The following is a 25,097-nucleotide window of genomic DNA, read 5'->3' as shown; positions in this document are numbered from 1 at the left end:
GTGTGGTACTTCCCATGCAAAACTGATATTGGACACACGCTCCTCTTGATAATTGTCAACCATATATCATAATTACATAACAAAATCGAGTATTCTTATGTGATAATGTCAGAAAATTCCATATGATAAGCATTGGTTAAATTTGTTAATATGTTATTAGTACAATAGTTATCAAAGGTACCAGGATTATAATTTAGTACGCCAGATGCGCGTTTCGTCTACAAAAGACTCATCAGTGACGCTCATATCAAAATAATTATAAAGCCAAACAAGTACAAAAATGAAGAGCATTGAGGATCCTTGAAACTTCCTTTGAATGAATATGATTCAGAAAGGTACCCAAAATCTACAAGATAAGACATATTGAAGCTTTGTTTTGCGTTTGTTTTATACTGTTTGTTCCTCACTAAAACCTTATGCGAGATGCCTTTTTAAAATACCAATTTTGTTTATAACTAGGTCCTAGCTATTTTAAACAAGCTTAAATAATCATCTTATCATCTTATATATTCTTCATGTCTAAATTTACAATCTTAAAATGTGAATTGCATAAGGCTCATTCGATTTCCTTATTGTTCTTATGTAAATGGTCGTGGCTTTTTATTTTTATTCCAGACACTAAATATAACAGAGGCAAATGAAACATTGGAAACAGCAAAATCCTTACTGACTGAAAGTGACTATCTAGCTGTTGCCAGCTATCTTGTTATACTCGGTAAGTTAATTGTTTCCCTTGCTTTGTATTTCGATTTCTATCTTTTTGATTTAGCTCATACATTATTATCTGATCAGGCCAGTTGTTAGAATTTATGGTTTTACTTGTTATGCACATGCACGCAAAAAGATCCATGATAATGGTTGCATTAGAGAGGTATCTAAATTATTATTAAGAATATGTAAATGATTATTTGGGTTAGAAATATTATGAAAAAGTCAAATCACAAAAATACCCAACTCCGATGAAAATTCAAATAAGGAAAGTCCTTAATGAAAAGTCAAAATGAAAGCTCAAACACAGCAATCGAATGGATACCAACTGTATGTTGGCCGGATGCGGTCATTTCACCTTTCAGTGTTTTCGTGTTTTCTCCTTTAACTTTGCAAACTCGAAATCGAGAAATTGAGAAATCGCGAATTCAAGAAATCAGGAGAACGGGAAATAGAGAAAGCGAAAATTTGAAATCGAGAAATCAAATTCCCGTTTTCACGTTTTTTTATTCGCATTTTCGCTTTTCAGCTTTCCCGATTTCTCGATTTCACAGCGTTCTTATTAAAAGTGCTATTAGTGATCTTTACAGTTAGCAAATGGTCTTCAATGACACGAAAGCAAATACAGACGTACCATATCTTCATAATTAGTTTTAATTTAAATGTTAGCTAAGAGATCTTTTGAAAATTTAAAAAGCTTTCAATTTAACACTGTAATAATTATATTTTACTAAATTGTTTTTCTGTACTTACATGGATTTTGCTATCAATAAATTAAAACATAACTAAATATATATAATTATACAGTAAGTTTTCTCTTACAATAGAAAAATATTAACATTTTCCAAACCTAAAACACAAAAGAACAAATAGAGTCTCATCTTTATAATTTAATTGCAGATTTCGTGTTCTTTATTTAATTATCTCACCTACTTAGCCGTGTTGAAGTTTGTGCGATTTCCTCTAAAGACATATTATTTCATTCTAAACATATTTAGTTAAGTATAATTGGTCGTTAGCATATAACGTTAAAGATATCGATGCTGTTTAAGTGCAAATTGCTGATGACAAGCAATCGGTAATGAGCTGCATTCGATGGTTGATCATGATGACAAAGAGACAGTGATAACCTGCATTTGATTGTAGGTCGCTTATGAGGAATGGAGAACACGAATGTGGCTCCAACGCAATATAAATCATTTTGGTTTTAGGAAATTCTCTGATTTTGATATTTTTATATTATTCTCTTCGAAGAGACAGACCACGCGACTCCTTCATGAATAATCAGGATAATGAAAATGTTCCATGATAATAAAGCATTACAAAATTTCGCACGTAACCAATCTTTTAACGGTTTGAAAACAAAGCAGTGAAACTTAGACACACCAGTAGTTTATCGGTATTCAAATCTCACAAATCCAATTAGAAGATAAAACTCGATGTAAAAATAACATACTCAATGAATCGAATGATCTCTTCAAACGTTAACTTTCCTTATTGGATGTTAAGTAGTCTACACTCCGATTGCCGTGCGCTCAAATAACGTCAAAAACAATTAACACGTATGCTTAGGTAATATTACATAAAAGAACTTGAAATTGGTGATATTAAAAGATTATGTTCTATATCTTAGTTTTCCCTATATTCTTCCCTTTTTATTCGCAGGTATTATAGCTATATTAGCTAACTCATTTGTCATCTTTGTCCTGCTAAAAGGAGAAGTCAGTTACTACAGAATTCATAAGAAATTGCTTCTAAATATTGCAATAGCAGATTTAATGCTATCACTGATAGCTTTCCCATTCTTTGCGTCTTCTAGCTTTGCAAACCGGTAAGTATGTACCCGTTCTATTAGAAATTAAATAGAGACATTCATGCTTTACTACTCATGTTCAAGTCCATTGACAAATAGATGCATGAGTTTTCTTATCGTGTTTGGACTTTTTACAGCATTCTTTACACTACTGATTTTGCTTTTTTTCGATAAATGTACCAGTAGCATTGCCAATACATAATTCTTTATCAAGCAGCTCCTTTAAAGTGATGCACCAGATATTTTTGATGAAACACGGTTTAAAAAGGTGTTTTCATAAAACCTAGCTAGCAAACTTCATCTAAAATAAACCTTAGCATAACAATGAACAAAAGGTAACTTTCTTTTACCTAAATTCATAAAACGTAATCATTCAATAAGCATATGGATTTTAAACAGGTCAGGACTACTACCTTATATTGAAATGCATAAATTATCATACTTATGTTCTCGCATATGTAATTGTTTATTTACATGTGACGCAATTTATTTTTATCTGAAATTTCACTGTTTCAGGTCGTAAAATTATTGCACAGGTACAAAATGTACAATGAAAAAAAAATCTGTTCAACAACTTTAACAAGGCGAAAAAGAAAGTCGAATAGTGAAGCCCGTAAACAATACTTTTTTAATCTGAGCATGCAAATTGAAGATTATGTTATATATTTTACAATAATCACATTCGCAGAACAAAAACGTATATTTTGAGAATCCCAGACACTATATTAGTTGACAGTTCTTCCACTAATTCCACGTGTTTTCAGTTTGTAGTAAACTCGTAGTAACCCATAATGGGACGGAAAGACGGATGGACGGACAGAGGTAAATACTATGCCTCAACTTTCAGTTGCGGTAAAGTTGCGGTTGCTTAAAAAACAGTTTCAATTGGCTGACTCAATAAATCGGTATGACTGGGTAATTTAAATTCATCGGGGTGATCTCGGGTTCCCCAGAAAGGTAAGGAGATTCTGCTCAACGTGTGGCACACATCGTGTTATTCCCGAAATTACAAACCGAGTGATTTGGTTTTATTTGGAAGTTCACATTCGAGTAAAAGATGCAGGTATTATGGTTACGACAGCTGGAACATGTTCGTCGTCACATGTGAAACAGATATTCCAAAAAGTTCATTTTTCAATTAGTGCGAGGTAGATCAGAGAATTCAATTGATTAAAAGTAAAAGATTGATATTCGTATATATGTTCAAATGATCATTAACGCTAAAAAAAATATGAGAATTCTTATTCTATAGTATTGTTGCTTTGTCGTTTATTCCGAGTCTCCCTCCCCCGATTTTCCTGTGACTTAAGTGTAGGTTGATTTGAAATGTCACCTCAAGATGTGACTCAAATTCAAAGTTGTAACTAGAACTCTGCCTTTAAATGGACTCAAACTCGAAGTCCAACTCGAAACTCAATGCTAACTAGAACTTTAATTCTAAGTATGACTTGAATTCGAAAACTAACTCAAAGTTTTACTCAAACAGTAACCCAAACTTTAATTTTAACTCTAATTAGATGGATGGCCACACGCATTCAAGGCACATACAACATAAAAATCTATCTAAAAATAGAACAGGTTTTTTTTCTGAATTGGTCACGTGGTTTTACCTCATCAAGTAATGGGATAACCACATTAAAGCATGACAGGACCACATCAAAGAATGACAAGACCCCATCAAATAGTGAAACAAACACATCAAGTAGTGTAAAATCGTCAAATTTTGAAACATCATTACGTAATGTTGAAACCAAATAAAGAAAAGACAAACCATCATTACGAAATAACAAAACCACATCATGTAATAAACAACTACATTACGTTAAGTCACATACACATCAAGTAATGTTAAAACCACATTGACTTATGGCGCAACCATATTAAATAATGGTGGAACCACATCGAGTAATGACAAAACCATATTGAGTATTGAAAAAACTATATCAAGTCAATACGAAACCATATCGTGTAATGACTATTGAGTTAAAATAAAACACCATTACGTTATGTCAAAACCATATTAAGTAAAGACAAAATATCATTAAGTAGTAATAAAACAACATAAAGTAATACCAGAGTTCCAAATAAGACAGCTGTGGCGTTCCATAGTATTGGACAAAATTGAACTTATATTGTTTTGGATATCCTTTTGCTATATACCTCGTCAAGTATGTTACATACCTAGCTTTCAGGTTGTTTGATATTGAGCATTATAAGTGAATAAAAAGTAAATCTGGACAAGTTTTTTGGACGTAACAAAATTTATATGGTTATTTCTGTATTTTAAGTAGAAATGGTTGCATGTTAACCTGGTTAAAAATTAACTTCGTTAATCTCAAAGTCAAAAAATCACATCCTACTACATATCGATCAATATTTTTAGTTCTGTTCAGTTGGAATTCATTAAAAGAAAAGTAGGAATGGCAATAAATATATTAATCTATGCAATATGTTGCCAATAATTTTTATTGTTTAGAGTTTTTTTTTATATAAACAAACCTTACAGTGTCACAATTGTCCCTCAATTTTATATTTTCATAATAATAATGTTTTACTAGGTTTTCGAAAGAATAGAAAACATATATTAAATTGCGAAGTCCGTCGGGCAGGATGTCCGGAATGCGGGTTGTGGCTGTTCACAGTTTCTATGCCAAAACTTGTAACCCGTTCAATCAATGTTTTTCCAATTTTAATATGTTGATAACGATATGGAGGTCAAGATCGATATTGACGATTTTCACTTTTTAACCGTTCAGGAATTATAGTACTTGGTCTATAGTATATGAAAAACAATTAAGATGACGCTTCTATATTGTTCATATTCACGTTTGCCTCCCAGAACTTATGTCTTGGTAGTTTGAAGAATAAAACTTCATGTCGTATCCTCGCAATTACTTTTCTACCGTTCTGTCAATATTATCAAAATTACAATATTCTGTTACAGATCACAACATGGTCATTGGTTTGATATTGACAATTTCCATTTTTTTTTTTTTTTTTTTTGCCTTTCTGGGGTATTGGTCATTGTTCGATTGGAAAATAGGCATACAATATGTCAGGTAAAACACCTTAAAGTATCTGTCAAAATAAAAGCAAATGATGACAGTATAGCACATATTTGCATCCGCTTGACCCTCTTAACTCAAAATCTTTATTCAATGAAATGTTCTCAGTATCTCTTCCTTTTAATGCGTTGCGTACCTGATTTTTTTTTCGTTGTTATTTCTCCGTATGGAAAGATGGACCTTGTAATTGATTGATATCAAGGGTACCATCTGCAATTCCTAAACTCTGTTAAATTCATTGAAATGTCCTCATGTTCTTTAGCATATAATGCTGTTGTGCATCCCTCTTTATGATTGTTTTTTTCCTATATATTAACTTTTGGGGTTCCTTCGCCATAGCATTGACATTGTCCTTGTTTTAATTAGGGGTCACGAATTTGTATCCACAACTACACTCCTTATTACAATTTATTGAAACTTTCTTACATCATGAACCATATAAACTTATTCTGTTCAGAATAATTTTCGTAGATAACCTTACCAAATCAAGGGCTTGCTGTATTTGGGGTACCGTATTTGTATCCGCAACTTCTCATTAATCCCTGACCAGATTTATATGAAATTATCAAAATATGTATACCATAATAGCATGGGTGCATTTTTTATTTTGTTTATGATCGCAAATATGAATTCGGTATTCTCACCAAAGCATTGATTTTGCAAAGGGTGCAAATTTGTTTTTATATTTTTCAACAAATACTATTCAATTTTTCAAGTGGTAAAAATATTTCATATCAATATTAACTTTCCCATCACACTGCGGTCGTCGTCCGTCGCAACATTTTCAAAGACAGTTTCCCAGAAATTGTTTGCTAAATCCTATGTTAATTAAACCAAAATATGTTGACGATAGTATTGACGATCCCCATACAGAATCCTGGCAGGTGGTCGAAAGTAAACATCATCACTTGGAATAGAAACATAAAAAAGGAAATAGAAAAACTCTGGATCTGACAAAACTACATTATGATTTTCAATATAAGTTTGTAGCGGGACTTTTTCCCCCTTTTTTTAAACCAAATAACAAATCATTTTCTCAATTAAATGTACACAGTGATAATTCACTAAGGTGTCAAGACCATGGAAATTTTTATATCAATCACTGCAGTTTTTCTACACATTGATATTGAAAATATCAGCCGCCAGCCATAATGCTAATTTTTGGGGGAGAGGTCGCATCAAATTCAGATTAATCGATAATCTAAATCAACATGCTTTTTTCGTCCGTTTACCTCCCTATAAAACCAGTTTGATGCTTGACGAAAGTAAGCTTGATAACGTATTCACGCATTGTGACATCCTTGATAACTTTTGCTTACAGTCAGACATTATAACTTCGCTAATAAGTGGTACAAGAAACTGAGCTAGTACGCATGTTCATATAGGCAAAGTGGAAGACAATAAATATAGTTATACTTTACTTCAGGTGGCTGTTTTCCGATATTGGATGTACCTTTGCTGGATTTTGGATATTTTTGTTAGCTCAAAATGATATGAATACCCATGCTGCAATTGCAGTGTATCGGTATATCATAATTTGTCAGCCATCTTATGGTGAGTACATGTTAATGCATGAACACAGAAGTGCAAATACACAAAATGCTATAGGATTTATTGGATTAATCTGTATTCATTGATGATTCTAAATGTTGCAGTATTAGTTCATTTCTTCAACGACATGATTGGTATGCATTTAACTGTTCCTACTTCCGTATGCTTTAGGTTCCAGGTTCATTATGTACAGTCTAACACAGTTATGTATTGTTATGAACAGATTAGCGTATAAAGTAAAATCACAAAAATACTGAACTCCGGGGAAAATTAAAAAAAAAGGAAGTCCCTAATCAAATGGCAAAATCAAAAGCTCAAGCACATCAATATAATGTACAACAACTGTCATATTCATGAAATGGTACAGGCATTTGGCTGGTTTAGATTACGAAAGGGTTTTGTCTATCTCTGTTTCTTAAAGTATTCGATTGATCGATGTTACCTTCACGTCCACAACCAAACACATCATGTATCTTCATGACGAGAACAAATTAACAATAAAGAAAATGATAGGTCCTACTAAGAAGTCGACCTGTATGAAGGGCGGGAAATTTGGACTGGCAATGGGATATGAAAGTGTATAGCATTGGTACAGAAATTATGTCTTGTCCATCTGTGGACCTCTCAAACATCCGTTTCAAGGGTTCTTGACGCGTAGAGAACTTGACACCCTCTTTCAGAATACATGGAATATAATGTATTCTGACTGAGGTGGCTGGGTATGTATACATCCCAGATAATCGAATGGAATAATTACTTTGACAAGTATTTTCTGTCGATCGGAAGAACAAATGCGATCATATTTCTAATATTGATTCACCCTGTGGGTGCTGTTTCTTAATTTAATATTCCATTTCTTTAATGTATGAGATTTTGTTATTTTTCAAAATTGTTTCCAGTATTTTATATATTTCTATAAAACAAAATAATAAGAGTGATGCAATTACTTCGTTTCTAATATTTGAACTCATTCACATTCAACAACACAGTTAAGCTTCCGGGCAATGTCAATGATACAGCGAACAAAACACACATTAAAATCAAATGACACCAAGGTTATCTTACATACAGTATTCAACAAGTATCTCTGCCACGAGACCCGTAAATTTGTTGATTTACTATGCGAACGTGAATTCAAATACAAAGAATCAATTTTAAGTATCTATGGAACAGTGTTTTCAATTAAGACATCTTGAAATGCTTTTTACATTGCGTGAAAATATTTCATTAAATAAGCAAACTTTTCTCTCTTTTTTATAATTTCTTCTTATTTTGTATGAGACCACAGAAGTCAGTATCTTCTATAGTATTTGTTTTGAGCAATTCTTATCATGGATTTTTGTTCTATCAAGATTGTCATTATATATTATTGTTGTTTACACTGAAGGTTATACAACAAAGTGTATTTCATGGTTAAAAATGATAAAGTGGAAATTATGTCACTGACATTTTTTGGAAGACAGTATCCTTTTGTTTATCGTTTATCGTTTTCTTTATTACGTTGTTTCGTTTGTAATACAATAACAAAACTGCAACCACTGTTCAGTCCCTTTGACTTACTACACTTATCACTATCTTTTACATTTGCGATATGACGGCAGCAACTTAAGGTTCTAATGGTGCAAACATTATATTCCCTTCTGATTCAACTATGTTGGGTTATGTGTTTTTTCGTCATTTTGTCGTCATCATGGCACTGGATGCATAATTGTTTTGTTTTTTTTTTGTTTCAATTGTGCCTTTATTATCTAATAATTTAATTTTGGATGTAACGCGTCTTCTGATTGGCTGACGTTATTTTGTTATCAGCCCATAGACATAATTTAGTCATGTGACCGTGACGTCATCAACGTTTTTTCATGGTTTTCTACGGTTTAAATGGAATTTATAATTAAATTATAAGAAATGACTGTAATATTTTTTTCTGTCTATTCGCTACGCGCGTTATTCAGTGTGCACCAATTTTTTTATGCTATTTCTTCATTGACAGAAAAAATATAACAGTCATTTCTTAATTATTTCTGGAAATAACAAACTGCTTGAAGCTACAAATGACACGGCTATTTAAAATTATTTAATGTTACATTTTTTTTCAAAATTATAATCTGAATTCTCCGAATTGGTATGAAGAATCAATATTTAATTTCGTCTATTTTTGTCAACATTTAATCCTGTCAGCCATTATGATATTAGACAAATCCGCCCATCAACAGCGATTTTTTTTTTTTTTGTTCAATGGGGGTATAATTTAAATGTTGTATACAGGTGTTCAAGGAAACCTCATTGTAACAAGTATAAAGCAAACAATCATTTGTGTGAAATCATATGGAATTATATCCACTATAAACGAATCAAGACCGGTTAGCACATCCTACTCAACAGACATTATCAGATATAATTCCAAAATAGGGTCAAGTAGCAATTATCAGAGAGAGACATCATATTCAAGACAAAACCGGTTAATATATCAAATATACATAATGAACATGTGAGGGATCTGACATTATCAGATATTTTTCCAAAATAGGATCAAGTAGCAATTATCAGAAACATCACATTCAAGAAAAAACTGGTTATAATTTTAGATAGACATAATGAACATGTGAGGGATCTATTAAAAAGCTAAAAGTTCAAGAGTGATAGATCAACTAATTTATGATTGTGATCGTTCACATAGTTTCTTTAATATTGGCAAATTATCACTTCATCAGATCACAATGCAAATATAGGAAATACAATTATAAAGAGAGGTGTCAGGCCAATTAAAGGCAAATGTAAAAGTAACTACGACAACGACTGATCGTAAGTCTACTGAATTGTTCCTTTTTATTTTATTATTTTTTTGGTGTAAAACCGACTCCAGTATCGTCCCATTGTATGATATATATATCGTAAAAAATGTGTCATACCAGCAATAGGTATATGTAAAGTAAAGTATCGTTCCCTTGTCTTGACAAATAATGAATCAACAAAACAGGAAGCATTAAAAATCAACCCTCAACATTAATTTTTCTAACTAAATTTTAAAGACACATATTAACGAGGTTCCTCACATTTTAAAACTCTACCTCTTCGTTAACAAAATCAACGAAACAACCACTGGTTTATAGGATTGTGGACGATAATGAAAAATCAGTACTCAAAACGAAAATGGTGACAACTAATTATAAGCAGCAACCAGCTGATATACGTTTCGCCAAGCTAACTAATATAGTATCAAAGAAAGAATGCAGTTACTAAATACCTTCTTTCCATAAAAATAATTCTTTCTTTCAGTTTTTGGTTGTTACCTTATTTTGGCTTCTTAATCGATTTCTAAAATTAAAAATCAGTACACATCTGTTGTCTTAATTTACAAAACTATAAACAATTGCCATACAGGGAGGTTTAGCTATATATGAAACTAGGTTTAACCAACCCCTTTTCTATCTGCACCAAGAATATGACAGTTGTATTATATTCGTTACGTTGGTTGATATGTCAAGAAATAGTTTTGTCAGGTTGTAAGTACCTATATACCTGTTTTTCTTCACCAGCTCTTGAATAGTGCAATACTACAGTACTAGATATGTTTGCGACGCTTTTCAATAAAGAACATGTAAATGAAACATGTTTAGTTTTGTTTAAAGTTAAGATAAGCCATCTGCCATTTATCCCAAAGATATTATACGCAATGGCAACAATACAATATATATATATATATATATTTATCAATAAGTCGATTGTTTAGTCAAACATAAAATAATTAATATCGTACATGTTTTTAGTTCTAGAAAGAGAAAAAGGCTTGACTCGATTTTCGAAAGTGATAAGCCATTGTGGTACATAGGTCCTATCCCTTTGAAATTCTTATCAAGATCCAAAGGCTTTTTTTGTATTTTCCAGAATACTATTTGAAGAGAAAAAATGCCAGTTTATACATCCTAGGTACTGTTTGGGGTCATACTTTGCTGTTCACTGGTTTACCATTAGTTGGTTGGAGTAGATATCAACAAGAAGCCTTCGGAACTTCATGTACTATAGCCTGGGATGACAACAGGCCCGCTGAATTGGCTTATAATATAGTGATAATAATTGCATGTTACTGTGTACATGTTGTTATCTTTATCTTCTGCTATTACAAAATAATAAACGAGTTTTCCTCCGCTAAGCGATGTCTTGCTCGTCTGAGGGAAGAAGTGATTACTGACAGGGAAACACTTAGACTTGAACTGATGTTAAAATACCATAAAGTAATGACATACAGAAAGGTTACTGTGGTAAGTTTATCTATATATGTGTGTATACATATTTATGTTTGTCTGTATGTTTGTAGATATTTATGTATGTATGTATGTATGTTTAAATAATAAAATACCAAACAAAGATATAAGGCTTATAATATGATATTTGTAAAAATCGAAGTGCCAAAAAGATAACACTTTACACTCGATTTCTGACTTTTGAACACCGATATACTACTGTTGCATTTATTTACCACAAATATCATGTTCTACCAAAAACCAAAGACATACAGAGGCAAAACAACAACGAGTAAATGCATCATCCAAATAGCCTGACCTGATTTAGGTGTGCAGGTAAAATTTAATTCTTATTGTACTTGATTTTTTTTTTCATTTCATGTAATGTAGTTCTATAAATCACAATCGTATGCAGTCTAAAAATAAATCACAATGACCCCTATAATACAAATAAACTCATATTAGATACCAGGACTAAATTTAGTATATACGCCAGACGCGCGTTTCGTCTACTAAAGACTCATCCGTGACGCTCGAATCCAAAAAAGTTAAAAAGGCCAAACAAAGTACAAAGTTGAAGAGCATTGAGAACCAAAATTCCTAAATTTTTTGCCAAATACAGCTAAGGTAATCTATGCTTGAGCTAGAAAAGCCCTAGTATTTCAAACAATTCAAAAATTTGTAAACAGTAAATTTAAAACAATACGCTTTATTACCTGTTAAAATATTTAATCAATTCAAGACTTCAGAAATAATCCATGGACATTACAACTTTCTACTTCCTGATGCGTTTAGCTTTTCAAACTTATGATAAAGAGGGTACATGTTTAAGCTTAGAAAACAAATCCGGGTTACACACCAAAACCGAGGAGAACACATCAACTATAAGAGGAAAACAACGAAACAACAGAAACACTGAAGTGCAACAAAAACAAACGACAGTGTGACATTCATTTTGGAAAATGTATATTTAATAAAGAGCAATACGAGATATTCGTCAATGAGCACATACTGCCTTCAACAATAAACTAAAATATATGTAGTATGTTAGGAGTAATATAATAAGTATTACAGTTTCAAGAACATTGCATTTTGAAGAAAAATGGTAGATCGGTGAATAACCTTCTTTGACATGTTCAGTTTATTCTCAATGGTAATATATGGTAATTAAATTTTCTTAGCTAATTATAAAGAGGGAAAAAAGATAAATATCTCAATAATGTCAGGTATGGAACTTCATTATTTTAACAATGATGTCAAGTTCACTGATGTGAAATTGTGTTATCTACCACAGTCTGTATTTGTCAAGGCAAATCAATAAATTATACAATGACAGCAAATAAATTTAAAAAAGGTGTAATAGTCGTCTGCGGTATCAATCGAAATATGTTGTAACGTAAGCTTTACGTTTCTAAGTCCCTCTAGGATTCCGAGGATTTACCAAGTTTTTCTAATGAATATTTATATTCTGTCCGGTGAAAGACAACTGTATAAAAAGAAGTCATTCAACGTCATTTGAACTCGGATTGATATTTGTTTCATTGGCAACCATTCCACATCTCCTGATTTTTATATTAGACGTGTTTTGAAAATACAATTCGTCTTCCAACATACACTTGAGACTAAAATTTAGCAAACTAAATGAATTAATTAAACTAGGAGAGAATCTATGTTATTCTTTGATTACTTGTAATACTGCGTTAGTGGTGTATTTTACAAGGCGGTAACCCTTTACGTGTTTGCTTTGGCTATCGATTCTTGATGTTCTTGCTAAATGGAAAATATTGAAAGGACCTTTAAAATTTAGAATCAGGAAGTAAAATTATACTCATGGGTAACTAATAAAGAAAAAATCTTTCTGTTTATACGGAATACAGATTAAATCTTCTATTAAACGGAAAAAAATATATAGATAAAAAATTACAGTATCCGAGTTCTACATTTACATCAAAGAATGGTATTGTCGTTTCATTTTTAAACAATTAATTTTAACTAGTTGTCTTGGCATAAATTTCAAAACGTATTACCCCTAAAAACCTTAAGTGATCATTTTCTAAAATATAGTAAAGAGAACGCTCAGAGTAGTTTTTTTAAAGTGTCTTCAAATATCTATTTTTTAAAATATATATTGAGGGGTATTGTAAGCAAAACTTAAATGTTTTATCTTCTCTATTAATATGTATTATTATTATCTTACTTCAGGCCTCTTTGGCAATGGTTGCTGCCTTTATGATAGCTTGGACGCCTTATGCCATACTTGGTGCGTATGTAATGTACGATACAAATGTGCCAGCTTGGGTTTTACTCACACCAACGATGTTTGCAAAAAGCAGCACTGTTCTCAGTCCATTATCCTGTGCCTTGTTCAGTGGTAGTTTCCGAACAGCAGCAAAACAGCTTTTTTGCAAAAACGAGGAAGTATTGGATGAAGTACAGAATGGCAGTGTTCTTCGTCCTCTTGCTTCGAATCATTCTTCCCCAGAGTTTGTTCAAAAGTAAGAAAAGGGGAAACTTAAAATCAAAAAAATGATTTGGTCACACGACATGAAGAGTATAAAAACCAATAAAGTCAAATTTATAAACGCCAGGTATTGCGTTATGTCTATACATTTGGATAATAGAATTACACCTCGAACTGTGTGCGAATAATCGGATTTTTTTTAAATATGATACTTGTAGTTAATATCTTATAATCATTGGACATTGAAATTAAGACATGTTTTTAAAATATTAATTGGGGAAAATAGAAAAATAATGGAAAGGAAGATAACCTGACAAATCTAACATTGGGTTTTGTCATTCTTCGATTGTTAATGTTTGGGGTAAAATACTGGGTTCACACTTATGTAGTATAGAAGTTCAATCGATTAGCGTGGCGGAGGTTAGGGTATTGACAGTGATTAGTATTTGGTATTTATTTAAAGTTTTGTCATATACTTGTAAATGGTGTTAATGAATCTGTCTTTCGGTCAAACAGATTCCTAAAAGAAATAACTTATATTTGTTTTACTTTTTGGGATATGTATCTCGATCATGAAGAAAGTAAACATATTTGATTTTTGGTTTTTATATCTTTCAGAGAGGTACGTGTGACACTGTACAAAGGTGAATTGACAATCAACGATATTTTTGTTGGAAATTTCGACAATATGGAGTTATAAGAATATGTAATATGGACCAGCTTTTAACTGAATTTTCCTGATTTTGCTCACTGACATAAAGAGTGAAATATTTCATTTATTGTTTGGTGGTCTATATTTTTGGATGAGTTACTATTCAAACTTGGCTTGTATTGGAGCTAAAAAAACAAATATTTTCTAGATTAGTAATGGAAATATACAATAACAGTTAGGTAGAACTTGAAAGACCATTTTAATTTGATATAAAGTAGAGCAAAAAGAACTAAACCATTTGTTTTAATGTTAGATTGTTGTCTTTTTATTACAGATTATCAGCGGTTGTCGTGTGTTGCTGCACAGGAATGTCCATTTATCCTTGTTTTAATTGTTATGTCATCAATATGGTATGCTTCACTTTTTGTCATGTCGGGGTCTTTTATAGCTGACAATACAGTATGAGTTTTGTCATTGTTGAAGGTAATACGGTGATCTAATATACATGTACCTTTTTGTAGTTGATTACATGCATTTATTTGGATACTGGTGGATTGTTGTCCCACAGGGATATATCTACCCATTTCCTTAATTTTTGTTATATAAACAGGATATATATGTAATATACAAGGCATACATCCACAACGTTTTTTTAAGCTTTAGTGTGTATAATGTATAAACTGTTTACTTTTGTCGTGTTAGACAGTATCATGTTGGTTTATTATTCTTGTATTATATATATCATCATGTTATATGTATGTATGTTGGTTCCAAATAAGTGTAAAAAGTAAAGCATTAAAAATGATGTAACATACATTGCGAGAATGTAACACATGTATGTCTTTTTAAGATAACAAATGAACTATTTTTTACGAAGTGTATGTTATGTTTTGGAGGAAATTGCATGTCCATTCAGTAATCTTACACATCAAAGATAAGTTGAAATTTTATTTTCAAATACCTTCTATACGTGCCAGATCATTCAAATAAAAACATAGAATTTAAGAAAGCATAATTTATTTCCGAATAGGAGTGACCTAGTTTTATTTGTAATATATTTAATGTTTATTATTCGTAACTCTAAAACTGTTTATCATTACAGATATAAAATTCGTAAATGGTAATCAAAAGTTTTCTTAAATTAGTCGAGTTCAAAATTCTGGTTGTGTGTAGAAAGTATGAATTTTAAATTTGTTCGAATGAACACAAAAATGTTCCTTTAAACTCTAATATAAGGTTACTAATTTTAAATATATATCGACAAAGTTATAACCGTTGTTATAGTGAGTGTTGCAAATACGTTGTTACATACACGAGCGAATCCAACAAGTTGAGATATATAAACACTATACAATGTTGTTAAGGGAACGTCACCATCTAAAACAGATAATTGAAAAATCCTCACTTTTGACATAAATTATAGTGTTAATCTTTCCATTAGAGATGAAGGTTTTGTATGAAGCGAAGGTTAATATTGAAATATACGATAAAAGAGAAGATTTTCCTGTAGGTATTTTTCAGTCCTTTGGCAACATCGTATGGTGTTTACATTTCTCAACTTGTTCGATTTTGCTCGCGTATAATTTTACAAAAACAATCTATGAATGACTGAAAAATGATTACACCATCATGGTTTTCGATATCACAAACTTGTCACAATTTTAACTAAATGTTAGCAACGCTACAAAAACATCATTCGTAAATATAAATCAACGCGTAAAAATCCTACACGTTCAAGTATCGCCCATCCCATTTTTTATGTTAATATTCTATACAAAACCCAAACATGTTGTCTTCCAACTTAAAAGCTATCAAAACCTTAATTAACAGACTTATTCACAAGGGATGAGAATATAGTTACGATACTGTTTTTTTTCTATAAATATTGATTCAATCAAATAGTCTTTGCATCGGAAATAAACATGTTTATTCTAAAACTAGTTATTTGCATGGCACTGCTTATGTTCTTCTCGTATGACTTATTTTTCCATGATCATTAAAACCCTAAAAGAGGGACGAAAGATACCAGAGGGACAGTCAAACTCTTAAATCGAAAATAAACTGACAACGCCAACGTTTTAACAGGAGGGATTGTGGTTAATTAACAGTTGCCGAAGACTGTCAATTAAATCGTTTGCTGACTAATTTCTTATGTTTCCTATTCTAACATCATACTAATGGTTCTTAGACTGAGTTTAACTGTGCATTTTGCTGTGTGTTTGTTTATTCAACATTTGCTAGAGTTATAGGGGAGAGTTGAGATCAAACAAAAAAAGTTCACCCCGACGCATTTGTGTGTCTATCCCAATTCAAGAACCTCTAGCCTCTGTACCATTGTATGTTTGTATCGACTGCAACAAGAGTCGCAGTATGCGAGACATACATGGTGTAGGTATAACTATCAGACGATAAGGCTCACCTGACCTCGACCTAATTTCATGGATCAATTATCAAGGTTAAATTAGGTGATTAATTCTGTTTTTCAGATTATTATTAGTAGTAGGTCAACTATATTTGTTGTATGGAATGATTGTAAGGTGAACATGTCGGTCTAATCGGTATCATCTGACATTTGCCCTCTGTTCATCTATCTATGTGATACTTGTAGTAAAACCAATCTCATTAATTCTTTCAACATAAATCAATGATCATTAAAGCAGGTCAGGCAATTTAACATGTGAATTCTTGTTTTGAAAGTTGTATTCTTCGGAGTTAATTGTAGCGTTTATCTCACTCAATTAGTATTATGAAAAAGAAGATGTGGTATGATTGCCAATGAGACAACTATCCACAAAAGACCAAAATAACACAGACATTAACAACTATAGGTCACCGTACGGCCTTCAACAATGAGCAAAGCCCATACCGCATAGTGAGCTTTAAAAGGCCCCAATAAGACAATGTAAAACAATTCAAACGAGAAAACTAACGGCCTTATTTATGTAAAAGACATGAACGAAAAACAAATATGTAACACATAAACAAACGACAACCACTGAATTACAGGCTCCTGATTAGTATTGTTTAATGACAAGGTTAAGCCCGCCCCTGTGTGTTCGATTTTAACTTTGCGTTTGATACCCATTGGTGGCCTTGGGCTGTATTTTGCTTTTAAAAATTTGGTCGGGTTATTTGCAACTTGACACATTCACCATTTCCTTTCTCTACCCTATTTAAAACGTCATTAAAATTGAACTATAGATTATTCATTTACAGTTATGACTCTACTTTGTCAAAATAATTTATCTCCTTATTACGCCAGTTCATTTTCACAATCGTAGAAATGGAAGCCATTGTACGGATGACGCGCTGCCAATTTTGCTCTTGGAAACCGATAAATTTATCCACATTGCACCATTACGATCCTTATATGTCAGTTGTATTTTAAAAGACAAATGTTTCAACTAGCTAATGAGCATCAGTAAATGATCTTTCTCTGCACTGAGTCAACTTAAAATTATTGTCTGATCGGTTGTCAGGTGGAATTTTCGAAAATTCATAAACATTTTAAAACATTCTAATTAAATATTTCGTGGAAGGGCAGACTAGATTTTTTTAGTGGTTGAAGACTATAAACCCTAGTTATCACACACATATCACACACAAAAAAAATATAACTTTTCGAAGATATGCATTTTCATCATCCAACTTGGAGGACTGTGTCAAGTACTTTTAGGAAAAAAACTAGCTATTCGAACACACATACTCTGATTTGTGATTCATTGGATAGGTATTTCACTTGACCCATATATTTCATCTTTTAGTACTGTGTACTATGTTATAAAGTTAACCTGTAGCTTTGATATATAAAAATGATAGAATCTGAAGCAAACGATGTATGAAGTATTCTTCATTTTTACGATATCGAGACAAAATATTAAACGCAAATACGCCCTAACATAAAAAGGTGCACTCGATTTTCTCTTTTCGATACAATTGTTACCCATTTGTTGGAATTTTTTCTTAAGTCACATAATGGAAGGGCAGACACGAAAATTACTGAACTAATAGATTGATATGTTTTCCGTCCGTGGTATTTTTTTTTTAAATCGGAGGTTATGCATTTTCTACATCCAACTTGAAAGATACCCATGTCGTCGACTTGATATCTTATTGTTCTGCTTAACTATGTACTAGATAAATTGAAAACGTATGCAAATGGTGTTTTTGAAATAAAACACTTTGTAATTGAGAAGAAAAATGTCATTTTATTTGTTTCTATTAACTTTTAAAATTTTGGTCACTATAGCAAACATTACAGTAAGCATTTATCGCCTTCTCTAACAAAGAGCTTCGATTCTTTTGTTCTTTTCAAACCGGGATTCCGCATGTTTAGCTGCGAGTTATCATTTGTAGGCTATGCAGGAACTAAACAACAGCAAAGATTATACTTCAAAAGGAAACATGTGCTTTGAAGATAAATCAAAACGTCATTTAACTAAACTAATCAACCAGTAAAGTTTTATTTAAGCCGCTATCATTAATTTAAGAATTCCATGAAACGGATTTCCGGCAATCATTACCGGTCTTTCTTAAGTCATGGAAGGAATGCAAACATTGTTGCTGGCAATGATAAACAAGAATGAATGATTTTTTTCCCCAACGTAGTCGATCATATAGTGTCCGCCATTGATCGTATGTTGCTAACCTATGGTTAAGGTGTGGACATTTTTGCTGATCGGTTTTATAATTGGAGGAAAATGTCACGTTTGCTATCCGGATAATTTTTATCTCAGATATCTATATTTAAACTATCTTATTACAATGGTACAATTGATTTATCATTGATAAATAGCATTTTACGACAAAAGCAGTATTCATTAATAGAAACTGTTGAAACAATTCCAGAATGCATCCATCCATGCTTTACTTTTCATGAACGTTTACGACCTATGCTCTAACTGATTTAAGCGTTTCACTGTGAGTGCTAATGTCTGCATAGGTATGGCTATCTGCATGAAATTGTTTTTTTGTTGTTTTCTTTGTTTTTATGGCTATTGTTTCGGAGCAGTTGGGATGAATGTGGTTGGTATTAAATCCTTTATAATACTGGTACCTTTGATAACTATTTACATCACTGGGTCGATGCCTGCTGGTGGACGTTTCGTCCCCGAGGGTATCACAAGCCCAGTAGTCAGCACTTCGGAGTTAGCATGGATATTAATTAAAATGTTCCTGGTACAAAACTTTGAATTTTTCGAAACACTAAGGATTTTCTTATCCCAGGAATAGATTACCTTAGCCGTATTTGGACTTTTCTGGGAATTTTGGGTCCTCAATGCTCTTCAACTTTGTACTTGTTTGGCTTTATCATTATTTTGATCTGAGCGTCACTGATGAGTCTTATATAGACGAAACGTGCGTCTAGCGTATCAAATTATAATCATGGTACCTTTGATAGCTATTTGGTTATTCCTGTTCTCTTTTTTACTTATATTGCGCTTGATATTTCTTGTAACAGAACATTGAACTAACTAAATTATCATGTATTCTAATGGCAACATTCGCTCATTCAAAACTCAAGTAATAAACAATTCGTTTGAGTGCTCTGAACTTATTTTCGACATGGTCCGCATTCAGTCTTTCTAAAGTATTAGATTCAATTATTCATACTTGCCTTAGTTTTTACTGAAAAACCATTATATATATTTAAAATCTCAATATGAAGAAAATCCCAATTAAATAACATTCAATAAAATGAAGTGATAAAATATATTATTTTTTTATGTTCTTAAGTAATCCTTTAAAACGCTCAAGCTATAATAACACATTTAACAATTGTCGCTTATATTAGGTTTATATAGTTATAGTTATATTGTCTAGTCCAGAAAGTATTCATGTTTAAAGTCCATCCAAAGTCAACAACCAGTAGGATAGCCGTGTGGTATCTCGAATACAGCTTACATCAGTAATCATAGTCAAAGCCATGTTGAGTAAGATGTGAATGGCCTCATAAAAACGAACACTTCATACCAAATATCATCAAATCACTAATATATTGCCAATAAAAAAAACTTTAAAAATGACATGCCTTCACGTACAACTATTTAGTGTTACACTTGTTAAATCTGCTTGGTTTTTTTCTATACAAAGTTAATTGTGATTCTATTGACAGCTTACATATTAATTTCAAATACAGTTAAGATTAACTTTTCAAAACAGGTGGCCATTAAACATATTAAACATTGAGGAGAAAGTGTATCCAATTCGTCTTTTAATTTATAAAACACCATTTTATAACTCTTATATAAATTGGATATGCCATTCTCTTGTCAAATCTGTTGGACTTATTTCACTATGATTAGACATCCATTAGACTATCACATACAACTGAAAATCAATTCATGTGTCATGCCTATCGACATTCGACTTTCACAAAATTAAAGTAAAAAAACAATATATATTTACACAGAAACTTGTATAGAAATTTGCAACATAAATAAAGGTTATTGATAGATATTAAATTATGCTAATCATGATAATAATAAACAATTCCTTTGAGTGCTCTTACATTATTGCCGACATGGTCCTCATTCTGTCTTTCTGAAGTATTAGTTTCAATTTACTCATACTTGCCTTAGTCTTTACTGAAAAACCATTTTATATATATATATATAAAATATAAAAATTTAATTCTGTGTCCACACTAGTAGAAATATAAATAAAATTAAATTTCAAAATGCTCTTTAAATCCTCTTATTCTCTACATTTTTCTCCAACCGGATTCACATCTTTGTGATAATCATGGATGAATGTAACTAACAGTAACGTAACGTCACGATAATAAGTCTGTAACAATGCATCTAAGGGACGTAACCCTTACAAAAGTAACCTCTTATCTGTCATGGCTTGGTTTGTACTTTTTTATAAACATATTTTCTTTATTAATCCTCATTTCTTCAGTGAATTGGTCGTCACATTGGTAAAATGGGAAAACATAGTATTTGGGTGATTTGGTGCTAGCGCATAAATCTAGGTGTTCACTTACGTTAATCATCCTAATTTCTTTATGTCGGATTTGTTGACGGTGAACAGTGAATCTTTTCCGTAAAGTGTTTCCTGTTTGTCCAATATAATTCTTTTTACACACATTACATTTGATGACATAAATTAAATTGCTCGATGCACACGTAAAAGAGTTTTTAATAGTGAAAATCTCTCCTAATTTCAATTCATATGACAGTCCTTCCATAATATTTTGACAAATACTGCAATTTGAACGTCCGCATTTTTTTACAGAAGGAATTGTATCATCTATGCTTAATTTCGCGCTGGTGAGTAATTTCTTCAAGGATTTTGACTGTCTTTTACTCTTAATAATTTTCTGTGTAGCAAGGACTCTTTTCATTCTTTGATCTTTCATCAAAGTTGGTACATTTTGATATATTATGGTATACGCCTCTGAATTTCTTGGGTTATACGATGAGACGTATGGTAAAATTTGATTCGTATCAATTACTGTGTTTTTCGGTCTCCTTAGTTCTTGAATATTTATAGCCTTTGCACGTTTTATTCCATTATCAATCAAAGTTTTTGGATATTGTCTCTCTAATAGTATTTCGTTAAGTTCTTCGAGTCTTTTATTTCTCAATTCAATACTGGAGACAATAGTACATATTCTTCTCGCCAAATTGAACGGCATGTTTGTTCTTGTGTGTTTTGGGTGACAAGAATTGAAAAGTAAGTATTGTTTAGAGTCTGTCGGTTTAAAGTAAATATCGGTTTCAATTTCTGTATCTTTTTTTATTATCAAGATATCTAGAAATGGTAATTGTTTATCGCTAAATTCCATAGTGAACTGAATACTTTTGTTGATATCATTTATTAAATTTCTAAATTCATTTAATTTTTGTAAACTAGAAGTCCACAATATAAAACAGTCATCTAAGTAACGTTTCCAATTATCTAAAATATATTTGTGGAATTGGGAACCGAACTGTAATTTGGATCGTTCGTACATTTGAGTCTCCAAATACGCCATTACTAAATTTGCATAGGTTGGGGCAAATTTTGTTCCCATGGCTGTACCAGATATCTGTCTGTAAGATTCCCCGTTGAAATTGAAGTAGTTATTTTGAAGAATAAATTTAATTCCTTCAATAATGAATTTCTTCTTTATCCGATTAGGTACTTCGGATGGAAATTTTTCAAGCCAAAATTCAATAGCTGTTAATCCATATTCATGTGGTATGGTGGTATACAGGTTAACTACATCAAAAGAAACCATAATGCTGTCTTTGCAAACTGTTCTGGGAAGATGGTTCAACATATCTAAGTCATCTCGAACAAAGCTTGGTATATGTTTAAGTATTGGTTTCAAAAGAATATCCAGAAAATTACAAAGTCTATGTGTTTCACACGAAGGACTTGCTACAATTGGTCTCAATTTCAGATCGTTAGGATGTGGTATATTCACACATTCTGACTTTGAATTATTACAAGATTCCCTAATAACATTACTTTTGTGAATTTTTGGAAGTCCTTAAAAATTACTGCTTTTACATTTGAAATTTGTTAGGTAATCGCAATCTTTGTCGGTTAATCCTTTTCTTAGTAAGTGGATACAGGCTATTAATTTGCTTTTTATTTTTGACTGATTGTAGTTCTTTACTTTTTCATAATAAGTATTGTCTGCAACAGCACTTTCTTTGTCTGCGTCTTTGATTATTATATCTTTGTTATTTTTTAATTTGTTTATTGTTTCCCATTCCTGACGACTTGTATTTGGTCGGCATTTCGGACTTTGTTTTTCGTTAAAGGGAAAATTTGTTATATGATCACAAAATGTATCTAATGCTTTGTTTTTACCCTTTGACGATTTATAGGTACTTTTATTCCGGACAATAGATTCGTCTGGGTTCTCTTTATCAAATAATTCTTCTCTTAAACGTAATTTTCGACAGAAATTGGAAATGTCATCTTTAACCTCATTATAATTTGATGTTTGTGGAGTCGGGGTAAATTTTAGCCTATTTAGTTACTATTACTTTATTCATATCTTTGTGAACGTTGTTGGTGGTTCTTTCTAAAATTGTTCGTTGGACTGAGGTTTCTGTTTCCCTGCATAAATCTGTTTCGCTGATTTTGCTGATTTTGGAAATTGGTTCGTCTAGAAGTTGACGAACTACGGTTTCTGTTTTTGTATGTATTTTCTGGTCTGACTTTTTCTACATTAACATATTTGTTTTGATATTTTGACTGTTTGTTAGTTTTTCTATTTGGCGCTTGTCTAGCTGCTTGGGCATATAATTTATTTTCAATTTTCTTGAAAAAAGGGTTTTCTGAATTATATTCTTGTTTAAATTCGGTTTCGTAATGATGAAACCAATCGTCACTCTTCTCCCAACGTTGTAGGGATGAAATTTCTTCATTCTTCTTTCCAGAGTTTAATGGTATTATCGCGTAAAAATCCCTCCGCTTTTTTAGAAATTGTTTGTTCAATTTCTTCATCGATAAATTTAACTTTCTGTTCATTTGAATCGGCTCTTAATCGAAGTAATTCAATCTCCGTGCGGAATTTGTCCATTGACATTTTTTCTCGCAGACGCCTTTGCTGTTCGGGTTCATCATGGATTTCTTTAACCTGAAGTTTTCTTGGAAGAATGATTGGTGTCGATGTAATCCAATTTTCGTATATGTCGGCTTTATTTCCGTTTTTTAGCATATTCCAAAAAGCAAATTTTCGTAAAGTAAGGTTCTTATTCCAAAAATGGCCTAAACGGTTCTTGATTAGATAAGTTGATCGCTGTTGACCATCATCATTATTGTCTGATTTTTGTTCAATATTCGCTGATTGAGGTCTCAATAAAAACGAGACACTCGGTGGAACTGTCAAAATGTGAGATACCAAGAATAATTAATCTCTCTAACTTAACATTATCAGCACCAGAGATTCAAATACTTTCAAAGGGACTAAAATTTAACCCGACTCCACAAACATCAAATTATAATGAGGTTAAAGATGACATTTCCAATTTCTGTCGAAAATTACGTTTAAGAGAAGAATTATTTGATAAAGAGAACCCAGACGAATCTATTGTCCGGAATAAAAGTACCTATAAATCGTCAAAGGGTAAAAACAAAGCATTAGATACATTTTGTGATCATATAACAAATTTTCTCTTTAACGAAATACAAAGTCCGAAATGCCGACCAAATACAAGTCGTCAGGAATGGGAAACAATAAACAAATTAAAAAATAACAAAGATATAATAATCAAAGACGCAGACAAAGAAAGTGCTGTTGCAGACAATACTTATTATGAAAAAGTAAAGAACTACAATCAGTCAAAAATAAAAAGCAAATTAATAGCCTGTATCCACTTACTAAGAAAAGGATTAACCGACAAAGATTGCGATTACCTAACAAATTTCAAATGTAAAAGCAGTAATTTTTAAGGACTTCCAAAAATTCACAAAAGTAATGTTATTAGGGAATCTTGTAATAATTCAAAGTCAGAATGTGTGAATATACCACATCCTAACGATCTGAAATTGAGACCAATTGTAGCAAGTCCTTCGTGTGAAACACATAGACTTAGTAATTTTCTGGATATTCTTTTGAAACCAATACTTAAACATATACCAGCTTTGTTCGAGATGACTT

At 31.8% G+C, this 25,097-nt stretch overlaps 1 protein-coding gene across 1 annotated transcript in view; it reads left to right on the top strand.

The window, feature by feature from the left end:
- The window catches only part of LOC143066380 (rhodopsin, G0-coupled-like), a 34,514-nt gene extending 18,568 nt beyond the window's left edge, over positions 1 to 15,946 (top strand). The window contains exons 2-7 of the mRNA XM_076239327.1: positions 616 to 715; positions 2,374 to 2,539; positions 7,013 to 7,140; positions 11,023 to 11,396; positions 13,581 to 13,873; positions 14,458 to 15,946. Of these exons, the coding sequence (XP_076095442.1) occupies positions 616 to 715; positions 2,374 to 2,539; positions 7,013 to 7,140; positions 11,023 to 11,396; positions 13,581 to 13,873; positions 14,458 to 14,539 (1,143 nt within the window). The 3' untranslated portion in view covers positions 14,540 to 15,946. The remainder of the gene's footprint in view (positions 1 to 615; positions 716 to 2,373; positions 2,540 to 7,012; positions 7,141 to 11,022; positions 11,397 to 13,580; positions 13,874 to 14,457) is intronic.
- Positions 15,947 to 25,097: the final 9,151 nt, after the last annotated feature.

Source organism: Mytilus galloprovincialis, chromosome 3 (genome assembly GCF_965363235.1).
Source record: "Mytilus galloprovincialis chromosome 3, xbMytGall1.hap1.1, whole genome shotgun sequence".
Classification (NCBI taxonomy): Eukaryota; Metazoa; Mollusca; class Bivalvia; order Mytilida; family Mytilidae; genus Mytilus; species Mytilus galloprovincialis.
The sequence above is the reverse complement of the archived record's forward strand: the minus strand, read 5'-3'. Positions and strand labels throughout refer to the sequence as shown.